At 36.0% G+C, this 21,555-nt stretch overlaps 1 protein-coding gene across 4 annotated transcripts in view; it reads left to right on the forward strand.

Moving 5' to 3' along the window:
• Positions 1–21,129, forward strand: part of KIDINS220 (kinase D interacting substrate 220) — a 71,823-nt gene extending 50,694 nt beyond the window's left edge. For 2 of the 4 annotated variants that reach the window (XM_041477866.1, XM_041477865.1), the window contains exons 23-30: positions 321–499; positions 2,099–2,325; positions 6,427–6,537; positions 7,406–7,462; positions 13,786–13,926; positions 15,679–15,777; positions 16,636–16,884; positions 18,742–21,129. In XM_041477866.1, the coding sequence (XP_041333800.1) occupies positions 321–499; positions 2,099–2,325; positions 6,427–6,537; positions 7,406–7,462; positions 13,786–13,926; positions 15,679–15,777; positions 16,636–16,884; positions 18,742–20,010 (2,332 nt within the window). In that variant the 3' untranslated portion in view covers positions 20,011–21,129. Of the gene's footprint in view, positions 1–320; positions 500–2,098; positions 2,326–6,426; positions 6,538–7,405; positions 7,463–9,388; positions 10,345–13,785; positions 13,927–15,678; positions 15,778–16,635; positions 16,885–18,741 lie in introns of those variants that run through there. The other 2 variants (XM_041477867.1, XM_041477868.1) reach the window with 2 other exon arrangements.
• Positions 21,130–21,555: the final 426 nt, after the last annotated feature.

The raw sequence follows: 21,555 nt of genomic DNA on the forward strand, positions 1-21,555 counted from the left end.
TAGATGTTTGGGGTTAAAGTTCACAAATATTAACTTCTCCTTACTTGGGATTTGACATTACTGATGTATGGCTTCCTCAGCATTTCTCTGGAGCATACCATTAGTTCAGATTGTTCAACAGTCTGAAGTTTTTTGCATATTAGAAAGTGTTACATTGCTCTTTCTTCAGACAGCACAGCTTTTTATGGGTTCTCTTATTTTTCAGAGAGCAGGGAGAGTGGGTGCAAGTGTACTAGTATTTCACCCTAGAATATTACTTTGTAAACTGAAGTCATACTCTAATAAATATGGTTTATGATGTATCTAATTTCACCCCCCAGAATTTCAAAGAATATTCCTACAACTAAAGATGTTGAACCTCTACTTGAAATTGATGCAGATATACGGAACTTTGAAGTATTTTTATCCTCACGAACACCTGTCCTTGTTGCACGTGATGTAAGAACCTTTTTGCCTTGTACAGTGAACTTGGATCCCAAGCTACGAGAAATCATTGCAGGTGAGTATGCTTTCAAATAAATGGAAAATGACAAATCTGTTATTTATTTTAAGTAGAGCCACTTGGCATGTCACACAGGACGCTCATTTGTTCATCAAATCATACCTTCAGATTGTCTGATTTGACTTCAGTAAGAGACCATTCAGTTTCGCTTAATAGTTTTGCTGTAACAGCCAGACCATCCTGGTCCATGATCTTCAGAGGCACAGAGGTGAGACTGACAGGTCGCTAGTTCCTGAGGTCCTCCTTGCTACTGTTTTTAAGAATTTGTAGTCTCTCCATCTCTTGATGTAGAGGTCAACCTCTCCTCCCCTCCTTCCTCTCCTGTCCTGTTTGAACAGCCTGCAACCATCAATAGTTGTACTCCAGTCATAGGATTCGTGCACCAAGTTTCTGGAATGGCAGCTAGGTCACAGCTTTGTGGCAGCACGGTGGCTTCCAGCTCCTGCTGTTAGTTGCCCAGTCTGTGTGTACTGAGGTAGAAGCACCTCAGCTGGGCTGTCAGCTGTGTCACCTTCTTAGAGGAGCACCCTTTAATTCTTTTGAAGTATTTTGGTGGTGTTTCCCTGTTGGATTCTGTTACCTCAGGAGTTCCTGCTTCGTCTCTGTAAGACTTTCAATGGACAGATTGTTTCCGATGTCCAACATGAATGTCCCCTGGTGCAGATGCCTTTTGCCTGTTATGGGGAGAATACAGAGTCCCCTGGATCTCTGCTTTTTTCTGGTGGCTGTCTCAGGGAAGCCAGAGCATGATTCCAGCAGTCTCTGTCCTCTGACTTTCTCATGCTTCTTAATCTTTCTGCTTCCTTACTTAACTCTTGCACCAGGCTGGACCAGGGTTGTCTGCCTGATCATGCCTCACATATCTGTTGTCTCTACTACCATCCAACACTGATAGGCGTTGGATGACAGGCTCTGCCCCCACCAGCCTGAGACCTGGATGGGAGGTGTGTCTGTGTTGTCACTTCCTTTCTGGTGAGTGCAGAGGACTGTGGGTTTGTGCCTTGCATGGATGCCATATCTGAGCTCCTTCGAAGAGGATGATGAATACCAAGGGGCTCACCTCTTGGTTAGGGTGACTGCACCCTTCCTGCACCCTGGCCACTCAGGCTACCTTGTCACACTCCCTGGGCTGAGGCTGGTTGGGGGCCTTTTTTCCTTTGGGAACTCCCAGGTCTCTGTAGCACCTGCTGTAAGAGCATTGACAGTCCCTGGTGAATCAGAAGAGGCCCCTGTGTGCTGGGATTTGTCACTCTGCCATGGTGCAGGCCAGTCTTGGATCTGCTTGTCTTGGAGAGTGACTGTTAGGTTCCTTTATGCCACATTTAAAAAAAAATCTAAATGTTTAGAGGGATTTAATATGCTATATAAGTTTATGTGATAAACCATCCTAACTTTCCTAAAGACTCCTGTGTAGATGTGATCATCAAGAGAAATCAACCAAATCCAGCTGAAACTTGACCTTCTTGATATTCTACTTGATGGGTTTTGATTGGAGTTAAATATATAAAAATGTACTGTAATGAATTGGCAAACAAATAAAAACTTTTCCAAGTACTTCAAGCAAAATCATATTCTTGTTACCAATTTATTTTTCAGATGTTCGTGCTGCAAGAGATCAGATGAATATTGGGGGACTTCCTTATCCCACCTTGCCTTTACATGAGGCCCCTGCTAGAGCAACATCTCTGTTCAGTCAGCCTTCCTCAGCTTGCTCTTCTACCACCTCTTTCAATGGGCCTTTCAATAGCGGAGTTTTGTCCCCCCAGCCTCACAGCAGTTACTACAGTGGTATGACAGGACCTCAGCATCCCTTTTACAATCGGGTAAATAATCGAGATCCAATTAACATTCTTCTGATTTAGTCTGGTAATACTGCAGATGTCATCTATTAAATATTAAAATACCAATGCAAGTTTTATTTAGGAGTGGTGAAAAGTCCAAAAGCTGACAAATTTTGCAGTAACGTTCAGTCACTGTTGTTTGGGGAAGAAACATGGTAAATGGCATCAGAAAAACAAATTACAAAGGAGACAAAATAATTTTGAGACGCTGCTCTTTTGTAGGATATTGCAGGGCTTTTTGGGTTGATGTTTTTTTGTTTGTTTTTGTTTTGTTGGAGGTTTTTTTGGGGGGTAAACTGTGCTCAGTTTTTCAGATGCTCACAGACATTGTAAGGGATCCCGTCTTTTTTTGGTTACTTTTGTTAAAACATACAGGAACTCAAGTGGGGAGTTAGATTATAAGAATGTATGTCTGTCTTCCCTTTTGTCTCTTTTTAAAGTTTTTCCGTGATCTTTTCCCTAAGCTGGTGTTGTACTCATTTAAAGGAATTAACCTCAACTGCATAAAACATACATTTTTGAGCTATTTGTGGGCCTCAGAAAATATAGTCCTGGGAATGGCTCACTTGAAAATTGAATTAAGTGCTTTACTGTATAGTTGAAGAGAGTCTAAACTTTCTGGTTTTGTGGGATGTGTTCAGTATTTTTAAACTTTATCTTTCAAACTTTTTTATTTTTTAAACTTTTTATTCTGCAGTACTGTCATGAAAAAAAACACAGAGGGCTGATAAAAGTCATAGCGTGCTTCTATATACAGGAAATAGCTTCAACATTAAGTAGATTTGACTGTAGATGAACATATAACCTATTAAGGTGAAAAGTAAATTGAGTTATTAATACATCAGTGTTTGTTAACCAAAACGAAAAAATATATATGTAGGCCAGAACTTTTTAAGTTATCTATTCTAAAATGATTCTTCAAGACAGTGACAGTATGCTCTTTTGTTGAAAATAACGTAAAATAGCATATATTTAGAACACTGATAAATGCTTGACACATGAATATTTGTGTTGATACTATCTCAGCTTAGTCCAAGTAACTGTTTTGTTGGAAGCCCTGATTTTTTGTCTGTTTTGCCCTGTTTTGTGTTACTGTACATGACAAGGTTTAAAGTCAGGGGTGATAAACTGTTGAAACCTGTATTGGGGTTTTTGGCTCCAGTAAGTATTAGAAAAATAATTATTGGTGAGTCATAAGCTGTTCTTACAAAGAGTTTATTTGTTCATTTGTGTTAAGGCTTACAGACATGCTTACTTTTTTGCCTGCTGAAGACTAAAATACTTAATTTTGGCCTTTCTCACTGGAATTTTATACTACCCTTCTAAAGTATAATTGTTTTTAGTGTGTCACTTAATAAATATTGTCAGAGAACTGTATTCATTACTCTGGACTCATAAAGGTACTGTCATGAGTACCACATACTGAGATAAGTGATAAGAAGCTTTTAAAAGTAGAAAATTCATCCTGAAAAACTGTTTTCTTCAGTATTTTCAATCATATTTCATTTCTCAGGTTTTTGTAAAAATGGTATTTAAAAAAACAAGCAGCAACTGAAGAATAGACCCCAGTAGAAGTTTCTGAGAGGTCTTGGATACTGGTATGACACAACACAATGGATTCAAATACTTCTGTGGAAATGGGGGGATTTTATTCAAAAACACCCTCAATTCTTGGGGATATGTGCCATATTCTGACCAGTAAATGGTTCCTGTCCTGTTGTCTTTAAGCATTAATTTATGCTTAAGAAAAACCCCCTTGAGCTGTTGAGGAAAAGACTTTATTTTTGGAAAATACTGGGTTTTTTATTATGTATGTTTCTTCTTTTTTTCTTTAGATTCTCCTATGTCATGGACCTGGAACTTCCAGTGATGTAATCTATTAATTTTTGGTTTAAAACCCAGTTCTCCCTCTGGTTAGCTGTAAAGAGAAGATTATGGTCCATTTAGAAGCTCTCCAGTTTAGCACTCTGGCTCTCAGTATAGGGCTAAGCTGGACATGTGTTGTTTACCACTGTCTAATGGCCAGGCTGAAAGCTGAATTCAAGTTCAGCTTCTCAAAATTGCTGCTCTCATGGATCATTGTGGAGATGATGTTTCTTACAGGGAAGGTCAGAGCAGTAGACAAGTCTAATTGGGATTTCCTGGGTGGGAACGAGAAATTATGGTATGTGAATACTTTTTTTTTTTTTTTTACAAGAGGAGAAAATGATATGATATCTTGAGCAAATAATGTTTTGCTACATCTCTTAAGCTTTGTAGGCAATCTGCAGACTTGAAGAGCAACTGTGCACTGGTTTATGCCCAATATATATTGATCTCATGTTTTCATGATACCTGTATTGTAGTTCAAATGAAGATTGAGTCTGAAGTGTTTGGCCTGTAATGGAGAATTAATTCCACAACTGGGAAACAGTGGAGTAGCTGAAATGGGCCCAGGCGTTGATTAGAAGTTATGAGAGGATTGTGGGATAATTGCTTTAATGGACAGACTTTTTCCATTGCTTTGTAGTCTGATATCATGCAACCAGCAAGCTCCCTGTGTGTGCTCTGCAGTGAGAGCTGGGCACTTGAATGCAGTCTGATCATTAAGCATTTCACGCTTGGGGGTTTTCCACATGGTTTAGGCTGTTAGTGAAAAACTGAGGCATTAAATGATTCTGTGGTATTTTTTGGAAATTATTCTCTCTCCAAAAAAAAAGTTTGTATTATTTGTAGAATGTGCCTTATGACAGTGGAATAGTTTTAATTCAGTGAACTTTCCTGCATCATTCTATACTAGTCAAAAAATGTAAGGCAAAGGCTGGGTAACCAAACTCCCCCGTTTAGATTAATGGTTACAATGAATATTGTGTAACTTCGTATGTCGGAAAATCATATGAAGTTTTTGTGGTAATTGTGTGAAAGTGCTCAGAATCTACCTCTAGCACCTAAGAATATGGAACCATTTTCCATAAAGTGCTTGAAGTTGTAGCATATGCTATCTACAGAAATTATATACTCAAAAATTAAACTTGAATTTCTCAGGTTATTTAGAGCTGCTTCTGAATACATAAGTTTTTAAAGTCCTTATTGGCAAATCTAAAGTGGAATGCTTCAACAAATTTTACTCCTCCTTCATAGATTCTCCCTGTAGTCATAGAATTATTTACTCTGTATTGAATTTGGTGCTGTACACTAATCAGAATCTTGTCATGTGCAGAAACACAATTCAGATAATATGTTCTCTTGTGAAGTATCTGGATAATACAGTTTTGAAAATGCTACACATAGAAACATCAGAAATCATTAATACAGCCATTGTTTTGAGATTTCTTTTTTGGTTTCTATGGTGTTTTGTTGGATTTTAGGTTTTGGGTTTTTTTGGGTGGGGGGAGGAGTTTTATTAAGAATTGGGCAATGAGTTGAAAGCAACGAGTGCTGTAATTCTGCTTTTCCTAAAGTCTAAATTAGCACTGTCCCTTAAATGTTATTTGTATTGAACAACATACATAATGTATTTCCAGCAAAACAAAGCTCCAATACTGTCTGCTATAAGTATCTGTTCATATGTTTATAAAATCTAGTGTTTGTGGAAGCCCCCAGGTTGGGTGCCATAGATATGGGAAGTTCTAGTGATGCTCTTATGTATCACACTTGTTTATTTGGTGCAATTGTCTTGGCTATTACAAATAACTCAAAGTTTTACTGAGCACCTGGTTTTTAGTTTAGAAGGTCAGAGAATGACATTGTCAGAATTATTGTTAAATTATCCTTTTCCCATATTGAAAGCAGATGTTAGAGTGTAGCTACCAAAACCATTCTGACTCTGTTCCTCCAGAAAACTATACCAGAGCACCCATTGGCTTGGAGGAAAAAAAAAGGGGTCATTTGGAGTGATTTTGAAGAATTCACTCCAGAGCTTTTGATTGAATTCTGCTCAATGGTTCAATGCAAAAATAAAGAAAACTATTAGTAATTGTTCTTTTTTACTTTATGAAACTCAACTAGAGGATGTGTTTTGTTGTAATGATTTTTATTTTATTATTACATTTTGATTTGTGTAATTGTTTGTCCCTTTTTTGTTACACCTTTTTTTTTTCATAGCCATTCTTTGCCCCATATCTTTACATGCCAAGGTATTACCCTGGCAGTTCTCATCTCATCTCACGTCCACCACTAAAAACGAGTTTGTCCAGAGATCAGAACAATGGCCTAGTAAGTATTTTGAAGGGTAATTTCAAATACTAACCTAGACAATAAATATAGTGAGTAATGAAATTGAAGGTTATTAATGATGATTCTCTGTTAGACAAGTATAAGCTTTATATTATAATTATTTTAAGCAAAGGTGTTACTAACATGTAATGTAAATGTATTTTGTTTTAACTTTAGAAATTCCTTACAGAGGAAAACCAATTCTAGCATCCATGTATAAAAATTAGAGGAGAATGACCTGTGATACTGGCAAAAATATATTAATGAAAATGTCAACTGTACTATAGTACCAAAATAGATGTAGTGATGTAATAAAATGAGTGCTACTTGTAAATTTATGTTCAATTTTTTTTAATAATATGTCACAAATTCTTTGTCTCTGTAGAAGATAAAATTACGTCCTTTAATGTTGTAAAAAATACTAGAAACCGGAAGATTAAATTTAAATATTAAAAGAAATATTTTCAATATCTGAGTAAAACAAAATACATTTTATCTTAAGTGTTTTTGCAAGTACATATAATTCAATTTTACCCATTAGAAGGACATTTTCTAGCTCACTATAGAAAAATAAACTTCCTATTTAACAGTATTTGTTTTACTGACAGATGGCTGTTCAAATGGAATTATGAACTAAGGAAAGATAAAAAAGTAAAAGCCTCACTTGTTGGTCACTTTAATTCTAGGGTATTGATACAATGAGCAAGGCTGTTAAAAGGTGGTAAAAGCTTTAATCACTTAAAGAAAACAAATGTGTTTCTGTTGAATTGTGTATTATTATGAGATCATTCTCATTCACTGTTTACTTCATAATTTTTGTTGAGCCCTTGATCATTTTACCCAAACCATAATATTTTGTTGTTGTTAGGATGTTATCAAGGAGGATGCTGATGAGGGGCTTCCTTCACCCACAGACCCCTCAATGGTAAACGAGTAGTCATGTGGTGTGGAAATTTTAGCATCTCATTGCTTTTTCAGCAGTAATGAGTCTGCATTAATCATAACTGCAGTTCACTAACACTGCATCAGTGGCTTTGGTGGGCAAATAGAGTAGTTGAAAACTAATGTAGTTCGTGAATGAATTTAAAAGCTAATATTTCACTTGTAAGATGTACTCTGTTTCCCCCTGTAGTTTTCCCCTTGCCTTTCTCAGTAGCTGTGGTGAGCTTTCAGTCAAGTGTCGTGGTAGCTGAGCAGAGTGTAGAATGACAGCTGGTCATTCAGTGCTTAAGTTTTAGAAGTAATTGTGTTTTTCTGCTTCAGTCAACTCTCTCCCAAACCTACTTCTACCTGCAAAGCTATTGCAGGTAACACAGTATAAGACAGCTTTGATAGAAATGGAAAAATAAAACATTGCTGATCATAAGCTTATTCTTGAGTCAGAATGTTAACAGTTACCTTTTCTATGACTTGTTTTATCCTAAGTATTCATACTTAGGATGCCATCTTTATGGTATATGTTTTAAGTCTAATTATGGTAATCATGTTTTATACCGAGACAAAGAGTTTAATGTGACTGTCATGATTCTCTTAATATTTGTTGCCAATAGTTGCTGGCAAAAATTATAGTTGGATTGCATTTTCTTTTTCTTTTAGTAAATAATTACAAAAATGTCTTTCTACTGTTGTGCAATGAAAAAACAATCAAATCCCACACAGATTCCAAACTCTGTCTAAATGTATATAACTTTCACTGAGAAACCACATATGTGCAGTGCAATGGAAAAGGTATGCTAAGTTTCTCTCCCAAGTCATTTTTGACCTTGTGTGAAGGAATGACTTTGGAGTAAGTTTTCCTTTGGAAATGCCATCCTTGTGTTTGATTCTTTATCTCATTATCCCATTCTTTTCCCAGACCTTTGAGACTTGCCAGTGCAAGGAAAATTAAGGACTTTCTCAAAAGTATTGGCATGATGGCTGAGGATTGTGTGTCTCTCTGAGTGTGACAAGGCACACAAGCCTGGAAAAGTGGGATTTAGTCTTGGGGCAAAGTAGTGAATGAGTTTCAGCAGCAGAATTGGAACTGGGTGCCTCTTCTGCTGGCTGCTGAGTGTTTATCTTACTGCACATTTAGATGCAGCTTCAAACAGCAGTTTAAAAGATGCCTGTAAGTTAAGTAACCTATTGCCTCTAATTAAGAAAATACATGAATTATAACATTAAAAAATATTGAAATATTTCATTATCATTGAAATAATGATAATGGAAGATTTTGTTAGATCTGTTTTTTAATTTAATTTATACTGTCGTGAGTCTGTAATGCAACATAACAGATCATACATTTTTGTAAGACTTAGCACTGTTACAATGATGTAAATCTAAAACTTTGAATTTTTTTTAAAGTCTCTTGGTAAGTTGACAAGAAGGTTGTTAGTCAGGATATGATATGTGATGTCAGGGTTTCATCTACTCTAAATCCAAATCTTTTATGAGCTTTATTGAATTTTCCATGAAAGGAAACAATATTATAATTGTTTTATGTGCTACAATTATCTGTAGATGATGGGTACAATAATTTCATCCAGCTATTTGGGTAGCTCTTAATTGATGGGTCGTTGCTACTATATAAGTGATCCAACTTATTAAATGGTTTGGTGCATGCAAAGTAATTAAATAAACAAAAAAAGAACTGCACAAAGTAGTTAATGAACACCAAGATGTGTAATTGGTTTGGTGATTGAAAACAAGAGGAGCATGTAGAATCAAAATTGTCTTTCATGCTAAACTGGCAAGGAGCCAGAAATGTTGCAACTCCTGTGTAAAATAGAGAATAATCATTGTTTTGAATGTTTGAGTCATAACAGGGCAAAAAACCAGGATTACTCAGGAGTATAATTTTTTTTTCATACAGATCATAATTTCTCCTTATTGCATGAGTTGACAGAGCTGTGTGGAGGCTGTTACGTGATCTAGTTATGGGTCTGCTGTTGTTGTCAGTCTGATGTTGGAGTGACCAAGTTCTGAAATTCCAGACCACCATCATTAGTCTCATAATATCTGTGTAAGTCTAGGTTAGCTTAATAAAAATCAGGAATATTTTGAGTATAGTCATCCTGTATCAAGCATTTTACTTTAGCCACCTTCTATACTTAGATTCTGTTGCTGATGATAAAACTTGTCTGTCTCAGACCATAGTATACTTTCTTTGCTGAATGGATCAAAACATAGATGTCAAACTGGTAAGTTGACCAAATACCATCTATTTAGTTGTATCAGCATGAAGGTGCATTGCAAATTCTTGGTTATCAGCTTGAATCTCTAATGAAAATAGTCTTAAGATGCTGGCCTTTGTCTACTGTGATGGAGACAAACATGCATTTCTGCTGGTTTTACTGTACAAATGCTTATTTCTGAATAACTGCAAAAACTTCTAGAATGCCCTTTTGACGAGTTTGTAGGTAGATTGCAGTGTTACCGGTCATGGAATGGTAACATGGAATGGTTCACAGAATCCCCTTTTATGTTAGAAATCAAACTAGCATTAGGAGTGCTTATCTGTCATAAACTGGATTTTGTGCTTTAGTTTGCATTGTTAATTTTGACTTCTTAGGAGGTGGCTTGTTCCAATATAATTACTTTGTTTAAATACATTTTTTCATACTGCACTGAACATATAATTCATTAAGATGTAGAATTAGGTTTGCTTTGAATGAGGACTAATGTGGACCAGAGCATGTAGTATAGATTAACATAGAGTACTTCTTAAGAAACTGGAAGTACTTTTCAAAAGTTTGAGCATGAATGAAAATATATGGCATGGGAGTTTTCTTACAGATTTTCCAGTGCTTTTGTGTAGCATTTTTGTGCTTTGAATACTTGTGCTTATAAGAAATAACTTTTCTATTCTGTGGGTGGTGCTGTTTTGTTTTTGGGGCTTTTTTGGGGGGGTGGGGGCGAGGTGTGTGGGCAGATTTGGTTAGATAGAAGTTTGAAAAGTTATTTGAGGTATATTGGTAGTATAATGTGATCTTGAGATGGCAGGAGAATGTTTCATTAAAAGGAGGATTTTCTGTCAGAAACATAATCTAAAACCTTTATGCAAAACAGCATATAGCAAGTGGTTTTTTTACAAATGCAAAACAGAAGAGTCTGCTCATGAAAACAGTATTTGTATAGCATATCCTAAATGTATATTTTGAAGACCTGTTTTAAAAGTTTCATCACATTATGAAAATACTCTGTGTCTATCCTAACCCTGATTTCCTGTTTACTTCAAAGCATGTTCTCTGTATGTTCAACCTTTGTGATGTCACTTTAAGCTGTTGTTTTTTTTTAATTCTGTTTTGTCCTTTTCTCAAAGCTGTGTAAGTCTGAGTTAAACAAAAACAGACAGGTACAGCCACTTCGTGTGAATTCTCATTCAGTTGTTTCAGAATCATTCCAGAAGCTATCATACTGGTGCTTCATGCTGGGCTGTCTGTAAACTAATGCTCATTACTAGCCTTGAGGTTTGTTTTGACAAGCTGCTTTTAGCTTTTGCATGGCAAATACTTTTCAGACTAATGTTCTCTAAGCATCTCTAACAAAACCACTAAGGCTGAAAAATGTGTCAGTTTAAGTACAGTTTTAATTCACTTACATGATGACAATATCCCTAAAGCTATTACATTACTTATTCTTCAGAGAGTGCTTTTCATAAAGAATGATTTGGATTAATGTGCATCTATTTCAAACAGTTCACACTTTAACAAAAATAGTCTAAATATTTCAGCTTTTATGTATCTTTTTATACACTGAAAGCAGAGTTTCTAAACTAGGTCTTAATGCATGCAGAAAGAATTGCTTGTCCTTGATTGTTAGAAAAATATTTTGATCTGAATGAGAATCTGTTAAATTAGAAGTGTTTAAAACTTTTCTTCATTTATTTCTGGGTGTATCATAGATGATGTATTTAATAGATTCTGAGAACAAAGGCAATTGCTAACATATGTTGCTTGGGGACAGTTTATTTTAGTGGTGCCACAAAGTAATTTTGGCTATAACAGTTTCTTTTATTTTAATTGATAAGCCTTCTTTCAAAAAATAATTAAGATTTGAATTAACTTAGTATCTTATCTTTGTTGGTATATTATCTAACTCATGCCAATAGTAAATAGTGTGTTTATGAGGAAGTAATGGATCAAACTGGTATTCTGAAGAAAAACCCACAGTGATCTCTTAAAGAGGAAAATTAAAGATGTTCATAAAAGAGGTACATGATAAATAGATTATGGGTGAAGCTTCATTCTGTCATTTTCATCATTTTGGTGATTGGCTTATATCCTTGACATGATACAGATTTTAGATGTGCTAAAAATCAGACTAAATTCAGACCTAAAATTTGTCCTTTAGATGCCTATATGATAACTAATTGGGTATTGTAGGTACCTAATTAGGGAGACATTGAAATACATCTGAAATGTAGCTGGCATGTCCTCTAAAGGATTACCAAACCCTCGGTTAAGTGCCTAGACTGAAGTGGAACTAAAATGTTGAATTTTTCTGCAGTAATTTAGGTAGATTGCCTTCCCAGAAAATGGGATATATCCTTTGTTTATTTATTATCAAATTGACATGACATTAAAAAAAAATTAGGAATTATTAAAGAAACAAAGATTGGTGCCCCAGCTATTTCCAGGCAAGTGTGTGAACTGCCAGGCTCAAATTCCCTACAACCCCCAGTAGTGTTCCCAAATGAAGCTGATAGTTACACACTTTAAAGTCCATTTCAAGGACATCTGGTGGAGAACTTTGGGGCAATTACATGTAATGTTACCTAAACTTTGAAACTCAGAGTAGCTTAGGTGAGGAGTGTGCCTAGCTCCCCAGATCAGGATATCTTTGATAGAAATAAGTCAGAAATAACTCTGAGCTAGTAGATAATGGAGTTTTGGATTGCTGCCTTGGAATTACTAGTTGAATAAATTCTTTGTAAATACCCTGGTTTAGATAATTCAGATAAGGTTAATGGCATTCTCTGTGATAACTCTGGGTTTTCACAGGGATTGGGATCTAGTAGTTTAGTAATTTATTTAGTAATTTGTATAAATTCTGAAAGATTAAACATCTTCCAAATAATTAAATAAAAATGGGAGACAATATTACAACTCCAAAACCAGTCTTCATTGGTGATTTGAGGAATATAATAACACTTGATTACCTGGATAGTCAAAATGCACTTTTACGTCCCAGGGCTTGTGCATGTGATGATGACCTCTGTAGCTTAGAAGCTCTTTTGCATCTTCCCAAAATGAGCTGTTCGATGCACAGTCTACAATGCTGCATCCAAATCTTCATGTTAAGAAAAAAGGGAAGGTGCAACCTCCCTCACAAGTGGAGAGCATACAAACATTTTTTAACTAGTAGAACTGATTCTAATTTTGCTTTTTGGAATTTGGAATCACGACTGTAACTGCATAGGTTTCCCATCCAGGGGGAATGTGTTTTATTTTAAAGAACATACTGCCTTAATATACTGTCTACCTGCAGATGCATTTGTTTTAGTTTTACACCTTTTCTTTGAAACTCCCAGAATCTAGCAACATTAACATGACAACTCTTGTGTTACAGAGCTGAATTATAAATAATTTCTACCTGAACCTTGCCCAGCATTGGGGTACATGAAGCATCCTCATAGTAACCTGTAGGGCATTTGCAGTGCTGCTGTTTCAGTACTGTGGTACACAGTCCCTTGGCTGATCTTGCATAAATAGAGATGAAGGAACCTTTGCAAAATGAACAGATATTGTTAAAATTACCCAATTAATCCAAGTAGCTGAGGAGTTATCTTTGTTGTGAGTGTCTGAGTTTTAGGTCATCTTTGTCTGATAATAAACCAGGAGATTTTAAGACGGAAAAATCTAAGTTGTTATCGGCATTATTTGAGAAAAAACCCCAAACATCCCAAAAGCAAAGTAACTACTAAAGTTAGGGGAAAACTTGTGAGTGAAACTGCATTGCAAATTGATTAACCTGTACTTAATATTTCTGATTTTTATGTTTCTTTACTTAAAATTATGTAAGAGAGGTTTTTTGTCACAAAGACAGGACTCAAGGTGCTGATTTTTTTCTCCTATAAATATATATAATGAATATTTCCCAATATATAGATATTCTGATAGTAATTAAAAATGCCTGTGCATTGATATTCTCATCTCTTAATTTTAAAATAAAATTGAACACAGCTCGATTTGTGTTAGTGTGTATTGTGAATTTCTGGGTGTACTGAGTACTGGAGCAAGTCTTATGTGCACGTTTTCTCACTTACAGGGAGCAGGCACAGGGTCAGCCACAGGAGTATCCCATGTATCTCTGAGCACAATGAGTGTGGAAGCTGTGTGTGAGAAGCTAAAGCAGATAGATGGTCTGGACCAGAGCATGCTACCTCAGTACTCTGCAACTATAAAAAAGGTATCAGCTGAATTTCATTAATGTGTTTAGTTCCTAAACATGGAGATACACAAGGAGAGGAAAATGTTTAGTTACCTCTTTTCTTGAAAATGTTTATTTAAATATGTCAAATGTTAAAATAACATCCTAAGTTCTGTGCATGACAAGTTTGGGGGACATTTTAATACAAGCATTCATTTCTCTGTTGAAGAGGACAAACACTCAGAAATATAAATGCTGATGAGACTGGTTATTCTGAGAAATGAAGCAAGAAAAATGTTTTCAAAATTGCCATGCGTAATGAAAAAATGAGAAAGGGTTTCAAATGTGTTCTGTATCTAGGAAGCAATATCCATTTTTTTTTTTCTCTGTGAAAAATTGGCACATCTGTTGTAAATGAGTGGTGAAGATGGTTCCATTTCTTTATCACAGTCCACATCTATTTGCTTCAGAAAAAGGTCACTGTGTATTTTTCTGTCTCTCCTCTTTTCTGCGATAGATACATTAACACTGAATTGTTTTTTGCTCTTTAACCCTTTTTTCACCATTCTGTGTGCTCTTTTTTGCAAAGAAAGAAGGGAAAAATGTGAAGGTTGTCATTAGTGTTTTTGCTGAGCTCGCTTTGTCCTGGAACCTATCATATCTTAAATAATACAGGAAGGATTTGATTCAAGAATTAAGAGACAGGTTTATCATAGGAAGCTTGAGCGAAGTTACTTAAAGCAAGAAGTAGGATGTTAGATTGCAGGTCATTAAATGAAGCTGCAAAAAATTTTAGTTGCTTCCTTTGCTCCACAGTGAAAGAAGGATTTGCTCATCAATTACCTCTAATGAGATTCCTTTTATTTATATTCTTGCATTTCTTACAAGGGATATAATGAAAAAAGAAGGAAGAAAATGGCTCAAATTTCCTGGTTTGACTAAGACCATTTGCTGGGATATGGGTACAAAACCATTGAGATCCCTCAGTATAAGCAGAGCTCATAATTTGGGTCTTCCATTTTCTGGCTGCTCTCCTAAGACATGGTTCCTCTTTTACATTCTGTCCATACACTGATACATGGTATAAAGAGAAATACCTCTCGCTGTTATGTAATGAAAATGGTTCTGTGTTGAATTTGGTGCTCCTGGAAGTTCAGCACTATATAAACATGTCGAGTGTGAGGAATCACCTTTCTAGAATATAGATCTTGTTTAAGCACTTCTGTGTTGATCTCTGATTGACGATGAACATTAGAAAGATGTCTAATCTTCTATCCCTGGGAATTTCTGATGATGGGAGGAATGTAAGCCTGTTTCATGCAGAGAGGGAACTTAATGGAGGTAGTACTTGATCTTAGATGCCTCAAGCCAGGGGTCAGATGCTGCCTGGGACTTCATTGTCTGATTATCTTCAAATGCTTGGGTATCTGCAGTCCATTTCTGTCCTAAGTTGGAGAAATGTAAGCAGATCAGTAAGGCTTACTGTCCCTGAATTTTTCCACCACTTACATGTTATTTCCTTATGTCTGTATATTTGCCTTTTTTATACACATTTTTAATGTGTTTAATATTTCCATTTTTTTTCCATGACACATAGGTGTTTTTTGTCCATCAGCAATTATCACTAAATATACTTCTATAAAAACATACGGTTTTATATAGAATTTGACATAATAGTTACTTTGGGAAATTTCACTAGCAGTCTGCATTCAGCCTTACATCTACCTTTTTAGTCTGTTACTGCCGTGCCGTTATTCTTGTACCCATAATTTACATTATTTATTTTTTTAGGCAAATATAAATGGCCGTGTCTTGGCTCAGTGCAACATTGATGAACTGAAAAAAGAAATGAACATGAATTTTGGTGACTGGCACCTGTTCAGGAGCATGGTAAGACTTTCTGTTCAGGTCATCATAAATTAGTCTTTTTCAATCTGAGTCTTTTTTTCTTTCTGTTAGCATCCTTGTTGTCATCATCTTTAAGTTTGTAAGTATTGTCTTAAAGCATGAATGCATCTGCTGTTTTGTTACTTTGTCTTTTTGTCTTAAGCACTAATGAGTAACTGTTTGCCTATGAATTTGCATCTTAATTGATTGTGAACTCTGAAGTTTTACATCCTTATTTTGTGGGATCTGTTTTTTTCCTGTATGGATTCCCTTTTTGAAATTTGCTTATTTTAATGAAATGGTCAGAACTTAACTATTTTTTAAATCTCTGTCCTACTGTTGAAGTTAGTCAGGGAATTCAAAGTACGTGTAATAATAAGTGCAAGGAACTGGGCAGCCAGGCTGTTACAGTGAGGGTTATGCATGACAGAGAACTGAGTTTTCTCTTAAGTATTTTTAGATTATTGCCAGTTTTCTTTCTTGAAATAACAGTGTGTCTCTCAACTGTAAGTCAGTCTTGAAAACACCAAGAATTGCATGATGAGATTTATTGTTAGATACAAAGTGGTTTTGCTTTAAAATTTTTAATTTATCGCTTACTAGTTTTACAAGAATTTAAGTATCTTTGTGGCATGTGGGTTCTTTCAAGGGTTTGAGCAGTAATTAGAACAATTTGAAATACAAAAGAATTATCAAGTGATTTTTCTTTGTACTTTTTCATGGTCAAAACTGCATCTACAGGTACACTTTTGCAGCTCTGAATTCCTCATTCCTATTTTTAATGGAATTCTTGTTTATCAATTTTGAGAACTTCTTCTATTTATGTGATTACATTTAAACTGTCTCTCTTTGCATGTTAAGATACTTGAAATGAGAAATGCAGAAAATCAGGCTGCCCAGGAAGATGCTCGTGGAGCAACGGAGCACGGTACAGCTGCGATTCCTCACAGTGACCTTGCTCGCCGTCCTGGCCATGGCACCGAGCTGCCTCACACCGAGCTGACAGGTCTGGCTGGTCAAGCTCCCTACACACTGAACTTCAGCTTTGAAGAACTCAACACAATTGGTCTTGATGAAGCTCCTCCACGCCATAGTAACTTAAGTTGGCAGGTATTTAATACAGAAATGTATTCTGCTTGCTTACATGTATGGAAAAGAGGGTTTTTTCCAGGCTTGTTATAGATAAGTCAAGAAATAAGTCTCTAGGATAGTTCAGATGCTTTCAGTTCTCAGTCTAGGTAAAGCTTAGTTCTGCAGAGATGTAAACTCTAACCATACTCTGAGTTGAAGTCTTTAATTTTTGCCATCTGAAAACTGCTCATCTGTTCCAGTAATCACTCTTCATGACAAAAAACCTAAAGCTATCCTGCTTTTCTCATCTAGCCTAGGGTGATGTCTTCCAAGGCTTCTGTATTTTTGTGTTATTCAGGGTTTGTGTATGAAATATTTTAGCTATGTGCTAAGCAGACGTTAGCCCATTCAACAAATATATTTGTTAGGTTTTTGAAAATAGACAGTGCTCCACGACATCAGAAACTTGTCCTTATGTATAATCTGTTCGTAGATTCCAGAACTGACATCCTTCTCCAGCCATGGTGGTCAGTTTTCTTCTGCATCTTATGACACCATGTGAAGAGTTGGGTTTCCATTTGTCTGTCCTTAAGAAATAAGACTAATCAAAATAAGACTTGGTGGCTAAGTAGTGGTTAGAATTCAAAAAAAAAAAAAAAAGAAACAGCAAATCCAGTGCAGATTTTCAAAGGAGCCCTTTTAATCTCTAAAAGTAAATTATCAAATCTTGAAGGTGCAACAAAATACAAAGACACCCCAAATTCCTAACTATAGGTGATACTTTCAATAATCAACATTGTGAAAGTGGGTTTGGGATATATATCCTAGAGATGGATTTCTATCCCAGATAATTCTGAGTGTGTGCATGCATGCACACACAATTAGGATACTAATTACCCTAACTGCCCATTTCCATGGAGTATCAATGTATGTTTTTTCTAGACCAAAGTGGCATTACACACATTTGATGTGTTTGAATAAACAGTGCTTCTGATGCCTATATAGTTATCTAAAGTTGAATCAAAGGAATGAGAAAGGTGGTTTGTCCTTCAGAAAACATTAGAATTCACCTGTTAGAATTTTTAAACTCAATACTGACTTTATTTCAGCTTCTCTGTTGTGGTGAGTTGGCCCTGGCTGGATGCCACGTGCCCACTAAAGTTTCTTTATCACTGTCCTCCTCAGCTGGGCAGGGGAGAGGAAACACAATGGAAGGCTTGTGGAACAAGATAAGGGTAGGGAGAGATCACTCACCAGGGACCATCATGGGCAAAGCAGACTGCACTTGGGGAAATTACTTTAATTTGTTACCAGTGATGTCAGAGTAGAGTAGTGAGAAATAAATTCTAAAAACAGACATGGGGGCAAGGAGGGTTATGTATGTCAGAAAACTGATTTTTCTGAAAACAGATATGTGCAATGGAATTATTGAAGTATGTATGGTAGAGGTCTTTTAAAGACGTTTTTGAGATTTGTTCAACATTTAGATGAATTCTTGCTGTCTTTCTAATATAAAATGCAAATTTTGTAAATGTATGAAATGTATTAGAAAAGCCCATCTTGACACAGAAATCCAGTCTTTATAATTATATGCTCAAAAGAGTCTCAGATGCACTGGATAAAATGCTTGTTTTGTGGAAATTTTTAATTACGGGAGCGAAGAATAAGAATATTTTCTCAGTTTAGTTTGTGTGTGTAATTCCATATATATGTTTATAGCAAGCATATTTAATTATAGTGTTTACAATTTCACTTGCATAATCTTATTTGCAGCAACAAAAAGAATAATTAAATACATATTTAATGCTCTGAGTTATTTCATGTAAGAAGATTAATAAAAGTAAAAATAAATAGTTCATTTAACTGTTACCTTTTTCTCTTCTTTTTTTTTCCCAGTCACAAACTCGTAGAACTCCAAGTCTTTCAAGTCTTAACTCTCAAGATTCTAGTATTGAAATATCAAAGCTTACAGACAAGGTGCAGGCAGAATACAGAGATGCATATAGAGAGTATATTGCTCAAATGTCACAGTTAGAAGGAGGTGCCAATTCTACCACAGTAAGTGGGAGGTCCTCCCCTCATAGCTCAAGTGCTTTCTATATGGGCCAGAGTACGTCGGGGGGCTCCCTGCACTCCAATGCAGAACAGGAAAAAGGAAAAGATGGTGAACAGAAACAAGATGATGGAAGAAAGTCCTTTTTGCTGAAGAGGAATGATGTTGATTACAGTACTTCAGGAGTTTCTACTAATGATGCATCTCCTTTGGATCCTATAACGGAAGAAGATGAAAAATCTGATCAGTCTGGTTCTAAGCTTCTGCCAGGAAAGAAGTCTTTGGAAAGAACAAGTATTTTCCAGGCTGCAGATTTAAAACTTAAGGGAGTTACTCTCCGGTATCAGAAACTTCCCAGTGATGAAGATGAGTCAGGAACCGAAGAATCAGATAATACTCCACTTCTTAAGGAAGGTAAAGATAAGAAAACAGATATCAAAATAGAGAAACAGCCCAAATCTCCAGAACATGGTTCTGAACCTATTAGAACCTTCATCAAAGCAAAGGAGTATTTGACAGATGCCCTTCTGGATAAGAAAGATTCGTCTGACTCTGGTGTAAGATCCAACGAAAGTTCTCCAAATCATTCCCTCCACAATGAAGGAGCAGATGATTCACAGCTTGAAAAGGCAAATCTCATTGAGCTTGAAGATGACAGTCACAGTGCAAAAAGAGGAATTCCACACAGCCTTAGTGGCCTTCAAGATCCAGCTGTGGTTCGCATGTCTATTTGCTCAGAAGATAAGAAAAGCCCTTCTGAAAGCAGCCTGATAGCCAGTAGCCCTGAAGAGAGCTGGCCAGCCTGCCAGAAAGTCTATAATTTAAACAGAACCCCTAGTACAGTCACCTTAAATAACAACAGTGCTCCAAGCAATCGAGCTAATCAAAATTTTGAAGAAATACAAGGTATCAGAGATGCATCTCAAATTATCCTGCACCCTGGCTCAGGTTCCAATTCAACTGCAGTTCAGAATGAGAACCTGAAGACGGTTGCTCACAAGCGAAGCCAACGTTCAAGTTATACCAGGCTTTCAAAAGATTCATCAGAGCTCCACACCGTTGCAGCCTCAGAGGGGGCTGGTTTTGGAGAAGAGAGAGAGAGTATCCTGTGAAAAGCAGCCAGGATGAAAAGAGTATGCTCATGAATTGTTGCTTGGAATTCTTTGTCAGTCTGTGCTTACATTAATCTCTGTAGTTCAAGCTTTCAATATTGTAAAAGAAGGCCTAGATTATTTTCAGTCATTTTCTCTGAAAGGAGGAGTAATTTTTATGAGAAGCAAGCTACTTCAGACCTTCCCCACATGTAAAAGCAGTAGTTGTCAGCATGGAAAATCAGTTATTTGTTAAAACACCGTGCAAAGGTTTGGTCAGGGGCAGATTTTACAGAAGTATGTTTTAATTATGAAAAGTACAATGTGATTTTGCTTTTCTCTTGGGATATGTATTACTTATCCCATCTAAACATTCCGTTAATTCTCTATGTTTGCAAGTAAAGTTAATGGTGTCCATCCTTGCCATTTGATGTTCAAGATGCCAAAACATCGAATAGCACAACCTTACCAAACTTTGCATTAATTTATGAATTAATGTGTGCAACATAAATTACATATGTTGAAATTTGAGTGTTAAGGTATTTGTTCGGCTATATGTATGCTTTTACTCTCTGTATGTTCAGTAGTTACTGGTGAATTTGTGAACTTTGGATAGAGTGGTGATAAGGTTTGTAAGGAATGTTGTCTTGATGTGTCACTGGAATTGGCAGTTATTTATAAGGTAATACCTTATAATTGACTTAGTGGAACCATTATTTATTATAGGTACACAGTTTTGCAGTCACTGAATAGATGGTCTCCATAGATGCAACCACCAGATTAAAATACTGTAAGGATAAAGTATGAATATGATGTTTGAATTTATGAAGCAATTGTGGCTGTGTATGGTTTTTCCTTGGTACGGTGTTTATCATTAGGTCATGGAAAGAAAAATAAGCAGTGTTTGCCATTTTAAAACTAATGCATACCTTTTGGAATCTTGTCATAGCTGTTCTCCAGCTTCTTTATTTCTGAAGTACAGTGTTTGAAGATTTTTTTTTAATCATCTAAGTAATGTATCCGAATGATGTTATAGCAAATACTCGTACTGTCCAGTGAAATCTGCATGGTTTTGAGGAAGAATTGTTCAAGCTAGAGTCTGCTAATAGAAAGAAAATAAAAAATAAATTGGCATGTTGGGCTTGTGTCCAAATTTCTTTTTATTTGCAGTACTTTGTTTCTTCGCTTGATAAAAATGTTAAATCCGTGTTCTTATGGGTTAAAGTACTTCACAGATTCAATTCTTTAACATGCATTAAAACAATATACTTTTTAATATAATACTAAATAAGTATAAAAATACATTTGATAAATGAAATTGCCAAAGCAGACGTTTCTAAATTAAGTGCTGTGAGCTGCAGAGAAGTGGATACCTCTCACTAGTCCAGAGCAGTATTCCTGCTGTTTTGGCAGTCACATGTGCTGGTAACTCTGCACAGCTTTGCTTGTATCCCAGTGCATCTCCAACCAGATGCTTCCCAAGGGACCTTGTGGTCTTGACCTTTGTTTTCCAAATCAAAAGGATGCATTTTCTATGCCAGAGTCAACAGAAGTGTTTCTACATTT

Source organism: Pyrgilauda ruficollis, unplaced genomic scaffold (genome assembly GCF_017590135.1).
Source record: "Pyrgilauda ruficollis isolate IOZ18807 unplaced genomic scaffold, ASM1759013v1 scaffold42, whole genome shotgun sequence".
Lineage (NCBI taxonomy): Eukaryota > Metazoa > Chordata > Aves > Passeriformes > Passeridae > Pyrgilauda > Pyrgilauda ruficollis.